Below are 13,034 nucleotides of genomic sequence, written 5' to 3'. Positions count from 1 at the left end.
TGCTGTCAGGTGGGACGGTCATCTTCATGGCTAGGTGTCACGACACAAGGGAGGTGTCACGACACAAGGGATTTGACGGACCCTTGTGTCACAACGAAACCAGGTGGCCGGCCGGCTCGCGGGCGGCGTTGCTCTCTGCCTCCAGTGACGGGGCAACCCGATTTCGCCTAGCCCATTGCAAGACGCGAAGCTACGCCATCATTGAGCTTCTATTTTGTTATCATCCGTGAGGCTGTGGCCGTGTCACCTGCCGCAGGTGACAAGACCTTTTGAGAAAAATGTATCGGTGCCGTGAGGTGAGGTGAGACCTTTGCGATTGCAGTCTTGCTCGGGTTGCCGGCACGACGACATATTCCTCTGTGGGGTCAATTGTTTGGTGTTGGCTCATGGTGCGCCTTCCGCCCCCTATCCACATACCAAGTGACATTGACAGATCGGTTTCATAGACACAGATGTAGCTGGTCGAGGGCATGTGTCGACGACCCTCGGCTATAGAGACGGCGCGGTTTCTCCTTTCTAGTCTCCCGGTATTCTGTCTGTCAACTCAAGATGGCCGGCTCGTGTCTTGCTTGCCGCCAATGCCCTCCTCCTCGAAAGCACGGCTCTTGGGTTAGATGGACCAGACGGACAAGACAGAGAGGCTGGCCGCACTTGCCCAGCTTTGTGATGGTGACTCGTTGGCAATATACGTAAGATCGCCAAGGGGACCTTGAACTAGTCGACGTTGTGCATAGATGTGTATGGCCATGAACGAAGAGGTGGTGGGCGTTCTGGCTAGGAGGCGAGTCCTGAACCACCGACACAGCCGCCTAAAGAGGCAACCGCTACGGATTTGAAGAACGAAAGACGGCGACACCGTGAAGAACCGCACCCAAAAGCGAAGAGGACTTGCAGGCAAAGTGGGAAGTAGATAAGAGCAACAAGTGAGAAGCTGCCATGTTCGGGCCAAAGGGACTGAGGCATGGCCACCGAGTAGCTTATCTTCTCCAATCTGATCCTGATGTAGCAACAAACTGTGACCAGCTGTTGGTTTTTCGTGATTTCACTGCTGGACGTTCCGTGTATTTCATCTTTGGTGGCCGCTCTGTCTTCAGCTTCGGTGATGACTGGTGGCTATGCCTATGAAATCTGCAGTACAACTTACTACAACCTGGTGAGAAACGAAAGACTTGGGCTGCGATGGAACACGGGCCATTGGATAGTCTGAACTTCTTGAGCGAGGGACACTAAGGCGTAGATTACTATGCAGTTAACGGCGTTGGTTTTGCCACAGGTCCCGAGCTATGTACACTCAAAGCGACCGTTCGGTGTTAAGCCTCCTCCTCCTCGCTCTCCACCTTCTGGCCATAAACAACGTGGTAATTTAAGTGAGCGTGAAAGACCCCAGACTTCATCTCTTTGCGGACCTGGGCGAGCAGCACTTGGACCTCCTCGGTCGTCCACCCCAGCACCGAACAGAACGGCTTCAGCGTAAAGGCCTCGAGGCCGTCCAACAGCTGTATCAGGTTCATCATTCCAATGTCCTTGTAGTGGGGTTCCTTTGCCCAGGGCCCGATGGGGATCTTGTAGCGCTTGTGCACGATGTTCCGGAAGCCGGCCTCCTTGACCCAGTTGTACAGCTTGGGGCCCGGGTTGAAGTCCCGGCCGATCATGTCGGCAATCTCGTTGCCCTTCTTCTCCCACTTCATCGTCTCGTGGTCGTCCGTCAGCGACCCGTCGTCCGAGTCGAACAGGAGACTGTAGTCCTGGAACTCGGCCCAGCCGTTGGCGTTCAAGGTCGTGTAGATGTTGCGCACGAGCTTCGGCCAGTCGGCGATGGACAGCGCGAGGTATCTCGAAAAGATAAAGTCGTACTTGGCATCCCCGACCCACGAACTCTCGGCGTCGTCAATCTCGAATTTGACGTTGGGCGGCACGAAGGCCGGCTGGATGGCGCTCAAGTCGATCCCGACGACCTCGGCGTTGGGGAACTCGTCGCCGACTTCGATCGCCCAAATGCCCGTGCCCGTGCCGACGTCCAGAATGCGATGGGTCTTGTCCTGTTCGATTGGGGCCAGGAAGAGCTTGCCGATCGTCCTGGCTATCAGCGAGTGGTTGAGGTCGAGCCGGTCCATCTCCCGCTCGTCGTTGGGGAACTGGTAGGAGCCGGCCCGGTAGGCGTGGTACCGGCGGCCGTACTCCTCCGGGTAGTCCACGACGCTCGAGGTCAGGGACGCCGAGTACGAGGAGATCCTGTCGTCCATCGCCGAGGCATCGTCGGCCACGTCCCCCTCGTCAACCTCGATCGAGGTCGGGGCAGCCGAGACTCCATCTGGGTTCGGCGGTGGCGCCGGAGGTTGACTCGTGGGCGGTTGCGCCGCGGGACTTGTGTTGGCTTCAGACATAATGTCGGACGTGAATAAGGGAGGACAGATTGAAGTCGGGTTCTAAGCAGCCGAGGCGCCAGAGAAGGGTTTCCGAGACAAAACGTTGCAGAGAGCTCGTAGTTTTAAACACCCAGACAGCTTCCTCTTTGGATCTACCCCTCTCCTTGGCGGCCCATTGATCGTTGGCATTGTTGGTGCAGATGCTGTTGGTGCAGATGTTGTTGGTGCAGGTGCTGTTGGTTGATGTGATAACTGACATTGAGCCTCCCATGCGTATGTTGACGACCAATAACAGACTCTGTCACAACTCCCCACATGAGCATACCCCTGTTTGTGTGGTATTGACCAAACTCCTCTTGAAGATAACCCCCTCTGACGTTGATTGCTATATAAAGCCTTTGCTTCACTTCTTACTTCCCGTGCAAGCATGGCGAGCTGTCGTACGACGATGGGCTTGTTCTTTTATGTAGATACGTGTGGATAAATCCCATTCCTCATCCAGATGTTGAGTCCGATCTTGGCGCCATGTTGCAGCGGCAGACCAGCATGCAGAGTGTCCTCGTGCAGCGACCCGTCCTCCCGCAAGTTCTTCCAGAATATGGCGTTCCCGGCTCTCGGCGGAAATGTAAGCCTCTTCTCCGCGCAATCGACGAACTCACACCACCTGGGATCCTCCGAAGCCCAGTCTATCGCAATCTGGGGGAACTGCGTGCCGCAGTGCGTCCCACAGCTGTCCTCCAGTATCACGAACATGGTTGACAACCTCTCCGTCGCGTTTTCGGACCCGTCTTCTTTCCCATATAGCGACGGCTTGGCGGAAAACACATCGTAGTGAGGCATGTACTCCTGGCCAGAGACGTACTTCGTGGCTTGGATGTTTTCGAAATGGTTCGTGGGCGCGAAACCCTGGAACCGTGCCGCGCGGGCTATCACGGACTTGACGACATCATCCTGTCGGGGTAGGAAGGCCGACGAACTCCGGCGCGTAAATGATGTCTTGTCCAACTTCTTGTTGTTTTCGTCTACAACTTTGGAAGGGACATATTTTTCCTGTCTGTGTAGGAAACGGTGAGCAACCTTAACACTACGGCGGAGACGTTTGTGGGGGAGGGACAGAGAAGTGGTGGAAAGCAAGGGAAACAAGGAGAGCAAGGGGAAGAAAGATAGCATGAGAGAAAGAGAGAGAGAGAGAGAGAGAGAGAGAGAGAGAGAGAGAGAGAGAGAGAGAGAGAGAGAGAGAGAGCAGAGAAGCGTTAGATGGGGCCGTCGCCGAGACGGCATGCAGCCCAGAGGTTGAATCCGTCGGGATCACTAATATATCAAGGCGCACTTACGCTATTTGTTTCAAGTATTTGACTTCGCTCGCGGACAGAAAGTCCTCAAGATAAATGATGAGGGGGTCGAATGACACGATCGTGGTTGTGAGTCGGGTCTCCCGCACGTCGAACAGAGAGAGCCCAGAAGCCAAATAGACTGACAAAGGAATGGCCACGAGCGCAATCCATATCAGTGACAGGTTTCTGTACCCCAATGTCCGTCCCCTATCATTGTCTTTCTTTGCCCGCTCTGTGTTCATGATGCTCGCGGAGGTCAGATTCAGAAGCTGGGGCTGGTTGTCTCCCGTGTTGGCCGCAGACTACGACGTAAACTGGGCAGCGCCTAGAGCCTCAAAACTTAGCAACACTTGTCTCCACTTGAACGGATCCAGATGGCATCCTGCCACGGGTAATCCAACAGCTTCACTGGGAGGGGGCTTCTGATATACCCACTGACTCAGAAGGATAGCCGTGGAGTCTGGTGGACTCTGAGTTCAAAATCGACTTACGTACTGTGTCATGCATCGACACGATAGTTGCTGCCGGTTTTAGGTTTGACGGCAACCAAGGTTGGAAATTGGTCTGGAAGTTTGTCGATTGCGGATCGGGGCCTAAGTAACGTAGATACATGCAATAGACATGGATTACATTGCCGGTAGATCCGGACTCTCACTGCCTTCTGCTTCAAATTTCCAAAGCTTATCACAATTACAAGCCGATCAGGGCCTAAGTTGGGCCAGGGCAGCTGGGCAGAAGGCGAACCTTTTGTCCAGCTGCAGCTTTCCTTTACAAGATAGATGCCTACACTACCCAGGTCTTGCGCTGGTTTCCAAAGTTTTAGGTACATGTATCCCCATGTGACGTTATACGAGAGAGAGACGGAGTTAACAGTGGGGTTTATCAAGATTGTTGCGGACAGGCTGACCGGATTTATATTCGCACTGCAAAGTCAAATATTCCTGCGTATACAATACCTGTAGTATCCGGCGAAAGTAAAAGCTCCCTGCCAGGTTTCTTCTGTCCACTGCCACACTTACCCCCCTTCAAGGTTAGGTTTAGCTGATGTTTGTAGTACTTCTGGCAGCCTGCTGGCCTGTTCGTACGTTTCTCCTCACAATATGTATTGTAATTCTATAAATCATAAGGTTATATGCGGGGGTAGACCCCTCATCCACCCACCCCTTGACTTCGAAATGTTTCCAGTGTAGAGCAGCTGACAGCCAATACCAGATTCGAAATGAAAAGTTGTAAAAGTAGGGGTGGCATGTAATGTAGAGTATGAATGGAGCAGCAGCGGGGATGGAGCCATCTTGCTGTCGATAGAGAAACTCTCTCGCCGGAGAGTTGCAAGATAGTCATGCACGCGCGAATGACGCCAATGCGGACACAAAAGGTTACCGCAAGGCCGCAAGCCCGTATACCCAAAGTCAAAGATTCTTGCGTATGCATCTCCACACGTGAAAGTCTCCCAGTTGGTAAAATAGGCTGGAAATCCGCTGATCTAAAACGGGTCGGGTGAAGCAGCAGACCGACTGGCCGGTCCGGCAGGGATCCGGTGCACACGAATATCGCCGGTCCCGCCTCCCATTCCTGGAAGCCCGGGTCTCAATCTCGCGCCGAAAAGCTGCAATAAGAGTCATGTATGGCCAATGACCTCCGAAGGTACCACGAGCGGTTACCGTTTGACCGAGTACTTAAACCGAGGCTTTTGACCCCTTGGCTTTGGAAATTTGGCATCTTCTATCCCATCTTCAAAGAGATATCTACACACTCATCACACTATCAGAAAGGTCCAACGCGCAGAAATAGCCCAGCATGAGGATCATTGCTTTCGTCGCTCTTGCTTTCGCTACCTTGGCGGTTGCTGTACCTAACAAGGAGGTTAGTCCCAACAGTGTCATTCTGTTAAGCCCGTTTATTATGCCGTAGCTCTAACGTTTACCCTCAAGCCTGTGGCCAATGTCGAGGCCAGAAACCCGAGGTCGGGTCCGTCTGATCCTTGCGGAGTAAGTTCCCATCACAAAATCCGAGTGGATGCGCTTTTATTAATGTTCGAGTAGGAGCCTGGCCACTGCTAGGCGTAGACAGCACGCCTATCTCGAGCCTCGTATGTCGGAATAGAGCCTATATGGATATTGGGGATCGGAAGGATAAGGATGACATTGGGTCGGTCAACAGCTCCAGGCCCAGATTCTGTGGGGCCCCCGGTAGATCTCCATCACCTGCTGCCGCCAGCCCTTGTGAATAGCTTCCTTCTTTTCCTCCAAACAGCAACAATATAGAGACTGTTGCCGATAAGGGCTTTTGCTATCTCACCCAGCCGAAAGGCTATCCCCGGTGCCAACCACTACCGCAGGACATGCTGCAATCATTGAGGCTATTGATAACGCCATGGCCTTGTATGCTGCTGTAGCTGCTTATGTCCTATTTTGTCATCGGTTTGAATCATGCAAGAGTTTCAATAGGGAATAAAAAAAAGCAATCAGGAGTTAGAATGATTTTCAAGACTAGTCCATGGCAGCAATGCTTGCAGACTTTGTTGTTGCGTGAGTGACGAGGGAGTTCATTGCCTGGCGTGGTGGCTGTCTTGTTGTTCTGTGATTACTACGATGTAAACGTGTGCCAAACACCTGAACGGGCCGAGGTTGACGGGCAGAGTTCACCCCAATATAGCGGGTTTTGCTTTACCCTCTCGAGCGGCTGTTTTGTTCTTTTTTCCTTCCACCTTACCAGCTAGACAACCCCGGTCATCGGAAGTTGCGGATCTCGCCTGAGGACCCGTCGACATCCGGTCACGCAACTCTGGCGGGATATGGTGAGCTTCATGCTGTTCCGGATATCACAGCTCAAGAATGACATAAAACTCGAACCAGGACCGCAATGATCGAGCCCCTTCTTCGAGGAATGGCCACAGAGACTTTGGGTGAATCGCATAATGAAGCTCTCGATCTCGTGCCGTCTGGCATCGCTCGCCGTTCTCCCCGCATTCACCGCGGCAGACTGGCAGTATCGCTCACGACCGGATCTCACACCGCCCCGGCTCAACATCACAACACCGGCCGCAAGGGAACAGGTGGAACAAGGCCTCCTGTTCGTTGCGCCGTACCCCGGAGCTGGTCCGGACGCGCGGAATCCCGTACAGCCCGCCGCCTACATCTTCCAGGACAACGGGGACCTGGTCTGGTCCGGGCTGGGCTACTTTGCCGGAGGGGTCGCCAACTTCGGCGTCGACACGTGGGATGGGCGGCAGGTACTGCGCGCCTTCCAGGGCCAGCGTGGCGAAACCGAAGGTCGCTCGTACGGGCACCACGTCATCTTGGACAGCAAATACGAGCCCGTGAAGCTGGTCCGCGGGCGTTCGAACAGGCTCGGCTCGGCCCACGAGTTCCGCATCGTCGATGATGTCTTCGCGCTGGTCGAGATTGGGAGAACGAGGCCCGTTGGGCTGTCTCCATGGGGAGGCGCCAAGGGACAGGACTGGATTTTATCAACCGGCTTCCAAGGTTTGTTATGTCTCGACTCCCCCCTGGCGGTTGTTAAGTAGTGCTTACGATGATCAGAGCTAAACATCGAGACTGGGGAAGTGGTGTTCCAGTGGGAGAGCCTCGATCATGTCGATCCCGGAAGTCAGTTGGATAGCAGACCCTCCATTCTTCAACTACACAAAATGGCTGACCTTGCACACAGACAGCGCGTTTCCGCTCGCAGAGCTGCCATCAACCACGGGTCTGGACTCGTCCAGTGCATGGGACTATTTCCACATCAACAGCGTGGACAAGGACAGCCAAGGCAACTACATCATATCGGCCCGCGCCACCAGTGCCATTTACAAGATCAACGGCACCAGCGGCGACGTGATCTGGACGTTAGGAGGTGCGAACTCGACTTTCAACATTGAACCTGAAGCGCACTTTGCGTATCAACACGACGCCCGCCTCCTCAGTCGTTCCCCCGACGGCACAACCGACGTCCTCTCACTCTTCGACAACGCAGCAGCCTCGCCCGAGAAGCAGATTAGCTCTGTCTCCAGGGCTCGAATCGTACAGCTCAGTCATTCCGACAACACGGCCAAGGCGCTCCGCACATATCCCGCTCCTGACGGGCTGTCCGCGCAGTCACAGGGGAACGCGCAGGTCCTCCCGAACGGGAACGTGTTTGTGAACTGGGGTCAAGCCGGCGCTATCACCGAGTTTGGCGAGGACGGAGAAGTGCTCTTTCACGCGTATCTCGACTCGGGCCCAGGGGGCAGCTTGGTGCAGAATTACCGGGGCTTCAGGTCGAACTGGACAGGATCCCCGAGCGAGGATCCCGCACTTGTGATCGTAGAAGGAGACGCCAGGGGTAAAGTCGAGGCATACGTCTCGTGGAATGGGGACACCGAGGTCACAGCGTGGAGGTTTTACGCCGAGCCATCGCTGGACCGCAGCCCGCGCCTAGGAGAGGGGAGGCTGGCGCTCGGAGAAGCCAGACGTACTGGCTTTGAGACGCATCTCACGCTTGATGTATCTCGGTTCCGCGGGGAAGTTCTCATCTCAGCGCAGGCCGTCGATGCCAAGGACCGCGTTCTCGTCCATACATCATCCGAGACGATCTCACGACACTCTTGGGGCTCACCGGTCCCATCTCGTGAATCTTCAAGCCTAGACGAGCATGGCGCGTCGGAGGAGCTATGATTCGTCGTCTAGCCGAGAGTCTGGCAGGGCCAGTACATTCTCGTTCTTAGGAATCGGGCTTGTTTGTACTTCATCTTGGACTGTTGTTCCCACCACCCTGTAGACACCATCTTTGTTTTTCACACTTAAAAACAGTGAAACTCAAGGCGGCTGATTTTTTTTCATGACGTTGTTGATGGAAATATTGCCGCACGTATAGATCTCCCAGCTGACTCGGACTCTCATGGTACTGAGCCAATGTTATACGATGTAGAATGTAGAATACGTAAGCGTAAAGCAGTAGTCCAGACACCCCCCTCCTAATAGCCCAGATCTTTCTTTAATACATTGCAAAGTTTGGATGAGATGTTGGCACAGGATGCGTGGAAGAACGGCCATGAAGCCAGGAGAGGATCTGGTCTCATCTCGGCACATCAAATAAAGTGAGTATCGTGGCACCCTCATTCCTCATCGCTCGCCACTGCTAGCCATGGACCTGATATCCACCGCCTTTGATGTCTGTAAGTCGTTGAAGGCTCGGGCTGTCATCAAACAAGCTACAGTCGCAGGTACCAGCACTCGGCCTGTCGTATTCTGCTCGCTTGTGGCCTTGAGCAATGGCCAAGCGGGCAAAGCCCAACTCAGGATGTTGATGATCTGTTAGAAGAAGCTTTCCACGGGGGCCAAGCTGGCTCTGCGCTTGAGTTGCCACAGTCATCTCGATCTAGACCAACATCGTAGGAGCATATTTGCAAGCTGTTTCTTGGCCTTGGCTGTTATTTGTGTCCACATTCATGAATGATTCCAGTGGATAACGGCGCATAGTACGCTTCAAACCGCTGAATGTCTTAAGAAGAAGCCAGGTTGGGGGCTTCAAGACTTATACATGGCGCTCACGATGAACTTCAGTGTCATCGCGTACCTCAACATCAACACGAGAATAGAAATCCTGTCAAAGTGTAAACGTTTTGTGGTCTTCCTAACCCAAAGTCTTTATATTTCATGAGGCAACACCTCATCTCCGCGAAGGATCTGCAGAAAACTTCGGCCGCGGTTGCAGAAACAGCCTAGACAACCCCCAGCACCGCCGCCATCGACATCGTGGGACTCGAAAATACTGGCGGCAGGATGCTGTTCACCAACACGGCGCCTCCTCAGCACAGCGAATCCTCCTCATTTATTCAAACGCGCATACTTTTGTGGCTTAACTCTTGGCATCCCCCCGCCAGGAAAGAAAACCCCCCAAGGTACGAACCAAAACGACAAATGCGCGTCCGACTTAACTGTCGAAAACGCCAACACAACAAACAGACCGCAAAGCCACAAAATACTCGCAAGAGACAACAGCAACCCTCTGAGACCGCCTCGTTATGATTTGTAGATCAACTTTGAGAGTCACATCGTCGCGCGGCGCTTGCCGCTAGACCAAACGTAAAAAAGGGGCAGAAATAAATAGATTAAAAGCAACCCCAAGTCCTGGTTTTGGCTCCCTAGGAACAGCTTACCTCCCCCCCTCCCCTCCCTAAAATCTCTTGGCGTAGTGGCTTTGAGGCTATCTGGCAACGTCATGCCATCTTTTACTGCGGCGCTGCGGCGGTCTTTCCACGGATTTGGCTCAGGAGGGCCGCGAGTCAATTGGGCTGATGTTTTGTAAGTAGTGTACATTTCCATTCCCCATTCGTGCTTCTTCTTATTGGTTGTCTCATTCTCGAGAACCTGTCTGGAGAGTTTTGCCAACCCCGCAATACCACAAAACGCCAATGTTGAGAGTTTGGGATCGTGGCCATTGCATGTGTCAGGCAAAAAGGTGAGGGGGGCGGGGAGGGTTATTAAAGGAACAAAAAGGGACATCAGACATGGCCTTGCGCCGCTTCGTCGGCTGACGCTGTCTGGCGAGGAACAGATTGTGTGGACGAAGATCCACCGAATCTTTAAACCAATATCTATTCCGCTTGAAAATAAAACAAGACCCAGAAGTCATCGGGAGGGGCTTCGATTCGCTGCGTGCCCTGCCGTAGTCTGGCGAAAGACGGCATCCGGCCGGCATCCTTCCCCGGCTAATGTACGATAGCATTGAGGCCAAGGACGATGTATGCAGCCCACAACCAAATGTACAGCCCACAACTTCAAGAAAGCTCCAGGACTGGACCCCCCAAAAAACCCTATTCGGTCCAGAACCCTGAACCGAAGCTTCGTCCACCCACTTGACCAGTTATTGATGTTACTGCGCAAGGGTCATCTCCACCGGGAGTCTTATGCAGGCGCCAAGGTGTCAGACGATGAACTTTGCGCATTGCTGCGTATTGGCTTCTAACCAACCATGGGGCTGGGGTTCTCGAGCCATTCTTTAATTGACGCGATGGCCTCATTGTATTCAACCATGACGGACTCTTTAGGCGTAAACGGCGGTGGCTTATCCCAGGCATGCTTTTCAGCCTTGACAAGGCGCGTGGTAACCCGGCGGCCTCGGGATGTCGCCCTTTGAGCGAAACTCTGGCCTTCCAAAAGCAGCATGTCGAACTCGCACATGCACAGGTGGATGGGCGGCAGACGATCCAACATGTCGTCTGTCATGAGACCCGGTGAGAGGCGGGGGTCACCGCGTTCCGACCTCGGTCTGGGAGGGTAGACGTAGGACGCATCAAAGAGGTCGGTCATACCTTTGGGGAGGGTCATGTCGGGCCTGCCACATGTCTGCCGCTTCTGCGGCCTTGTCATGGTCCAATCCAAGAGTGGGTAGAAGAGAACGATGCCGGAGACTTCGGGGACGGGGAATTTAAAATCGTAACCCCACCTGCCAGGGTCCTGAAGAATGTTCCAGCTGGCGAGGGCTAGTGTGCCTCCAGCCGAGAAGCCCGAGAGCAGGACTTGTTGGGTGTCGACGCGGAACTCGTGCGCACGGGCGACGATCTGAAGGATGGCATCGGCAGAGTCCTCAACCGGTGTGGGGAAGGGGTAGCCGGGAGCCAGGCGGTAGTTGACGGAGAAGACGACGGCGTTTAGGGCGGTTGCTACGGCGGCAGCCCAGCGCGCATCGTCGGTTCCCTGGCCGAGGACGAAACCTCCGCCATGAAAGTTGATGACTGCAGGGACCTTGCCGGTGGGCCTAGTGGTGGTGGTGGTGGGCGGGAGCCAGACGTCGACTTTTATTTTCTCCTTGCCGGCCCATTCCGACGACAGGGTCGAGTCGAGCCAGATGACTCTATTCGCAGCCGGTGGGACGGGAGCGGAAAGGTTCTGCAGCCCAAAGGCAAAAGCGGCCCCCGAGCGGAGGGCGACAGCGTTGGCGGTCAGACGCCAACGGGAGACGCCCTCGAGAGGGTTGTCATACTCATCGTCGGGAGTGCCGGGTAGGCTGCCGGTCACGCTGCCGGCGATACTACTGGCCTTGCTGGCGACCTTGCTGTCCTTCTTGCTGCTCTTACTAGTCCTCGAAGCATTCGATATGTTGGACACGGTGCGGGCGAGTTTGCTTTGCAGCATTGGGGATGCGGGATGCGGGATGCGGAATGCGCGGAGCGCGTACAGGAGATCAGGATTAAGCTAGAGGAAGTGGGTAATCCGGACGGACAATCGGACAATCAAAAGGACATGTCTCAGCGATCCAGTCCAACTAGGTGAGTCTAGGTCGAAAGCTACCAGGCAGTAGTGCTAAGGTCTCTGTGGCTGGTAACTCGGATATCTCGGAATAAGAGTCGATTGACAAGAGGTCGGAGGGGACGGGATGGCGAAGATGAACGGAGGAGAAAATATGACAAATCAAGAGAGAGACAGAGAGGGGATGGATGGATGGAGGGGGAGGAAGTGGAAGGCAGCAGGGCAAGGAAAGGTATGGTACGGCGGAGAACACACCCACCGTCGGCAAGCTAAGGACTCCGGGCGGATGGATGGATGGATGGATGGATGGATGGATGGAGAAGGAAAAAAAGAAGGAGGAGGATCGTCAAGTCAGGTGTCGACGTCGTTGACGTTGACGTTGGGTTCAGCCCGGCAATGCCGTCGTCGGTGTTGGTTGTTGCAGTAGTTGTTGGTAATGTAGGTGGCGCGTGTACTCTGTTTGATGTGGCGGCGAATGAAGACAAGAGAAAACAAGTCCCTGCTGTGGCTGAATTCGAGGGTTGGTTGGGATGATGAGGTAACGGCGATGTCAATTGTGATGGTATTGAACGCAGGTGTTTCCCGTAGGCTTATCTGTAGGAGTGAAAAGCCTGCCAATGTCGACGTTACCGCTACTGTAATACTTACAGTAGCCATGCGACAGGGGAAAGGGGCGGCGGAAGCATCATCAGCCAAGGACAAAGGCCGCCTGTAACACGGCATTGTGTCCTGGAATAGGTGAGGTACTACTGAGATGGTGGGTGGTGGTGTGGTGTGGCTAGTGAGGGAGGGAGGCAGGTGGGCAAAAAGCCTGGGTGCCGAGTAATTGACGTCATTTTCGCGCTTCCCGTAGGTCGAGACCGCAGTGGGGCCGCGTCTTCCGGGATGTGATCGGAGCTAAGACACACCAAAACACTGAAATCCTTCTTCTCATTCGTAGCTACAGTATGTCGGTACCGCGCCATGAAATGCTATACCTGTACGTGTACATCCTACCTAGGCAGTTTCCAGATGATGCTAGAATGCCACATGCTTACCACCGTATAACCTCATCGAGTGGTGGACCTGCGTTCAGGGCGATCCCCGGAGCAAAGCGTCCACGA

The 13,034-nt window shown here is 54.3% G+C and overlaps 5 protein-coding genes across 5 annotated transcripts; 1 reads left to right on the top strand and 4 right to left on the bottom strand.

Annotated features, from left to right (window-relative positions):
- Positions 1-1,310: 1,310 nt before the first annotated feature.
- CH63R_01438 (TAM domain methyltransferase) lies at positions 1,311-2,384 on the bottom strand (the record flags this gene model as incomplete). The annotated part of the gene is made up of 1 exon (XM_018296413.1): positions 1,311-2,384. The coding sequence occupies one exon, from the start codon at positions 2,382-2,384 to the stop codon at positions 1,311-1,313; it is 1,074 nt and encodes a 357-aa protein (XP_018164775.1).
- A 444-nt stretch (positions 2,385-2,828) lies between these two features.
- On the bottom strand, positions 2,829-3,942 carry CH63R_01437 (2OG-Fe(II)oxygenase; the record flags this gene model as incomplete). The annotated part of the gene is made up of 2 exons (XM_018296412.1): positions 2,829-3,420; positions 3,701-3,942. The coding sequence occupies 2 exons, from the start codon at positions 3,940-3,942 to the stop codon at positions 2,829-2,831; spliced, it is 834 nt and encodes a 277-aa protein (XP_018164774.1).
- Positions 3,943-6,617: 2,675 nt separating this feature from the next.
- On the top strand, positions 6,618-8,355 carry CH63R_01436 (Secreted protein; the record flags this gene model as incomplete). The annotated part of the gene is made up of 3 exons (XM_018296411.1): positions 6,618-7,185; positions 7,243-7,308; positions 7,370-8,355. The coding sequence occupies 3 exons, from the start codon at positions 6,618-6,620 to the stop codon at positions 8,353-8,355; spliced, it is 1,620 nt and encodes a 539-aa protein (XP_018164773.1).
- A 2,289-nt stretch (positions 8,356-10,644) lies between these two features.
- CH63R_01435 (Alpha beta hydrolase fold-3 domain-containing protein) lies at positions 10,645-11,817 on the bottom strand (the record flags this gene model as incomplete). Its single annotated transcript, XM_018296410.1, has 1 exon — positions 10,645-11,817. One exon carries the CDS (start codon positions 11,815-11,817, stop codon positions 10,645-10,647), a length of 1,173 nt encoding a protein of 390 aa, XP_018164772.1.
- A 465-nt stretch (positions 11,818-12,282) lies between these two features.
- Positions 12,283-12,654, bottom strand: CH63R_01434 (uncharacterized protein; the record flags this gene model as incomplete). The annotated part of the gene is made up of 2 exons (XM_018296409.1): positions 12,283-12,525; positions 12,580-12,654. 2 exons carry the CDS (start codon positions 12,652-12,654, stop codon positions 12,283-12,285), a joined length of 318 nt encoding a protein of 105 aa, XP_018164771.1.
- Between the last annotated feature and the right edge of the window lie 380 nt (positions 12,655-13,034).

This window comes from Colletotrichum higginsianum, chromosome 1 (assembly GCF_001672515.1).
Source record: "Colletotrichum higginsianum IMI 349063 chromosome 1, whole genome shotgun sequence".
Taxonomy (NCBI): domain Eukaryota; kingdom Fungi; phylum Ascomycota; class Sordariomycetes; order Glomerellales; family Glomerellaceae; genus Colletotrichum; species Colletotrichum higginsianum.
Note: the sequence above shows the minus strand (reverse complement) of the source record. Positions and strands in the feature narration are given on the sequence as shown.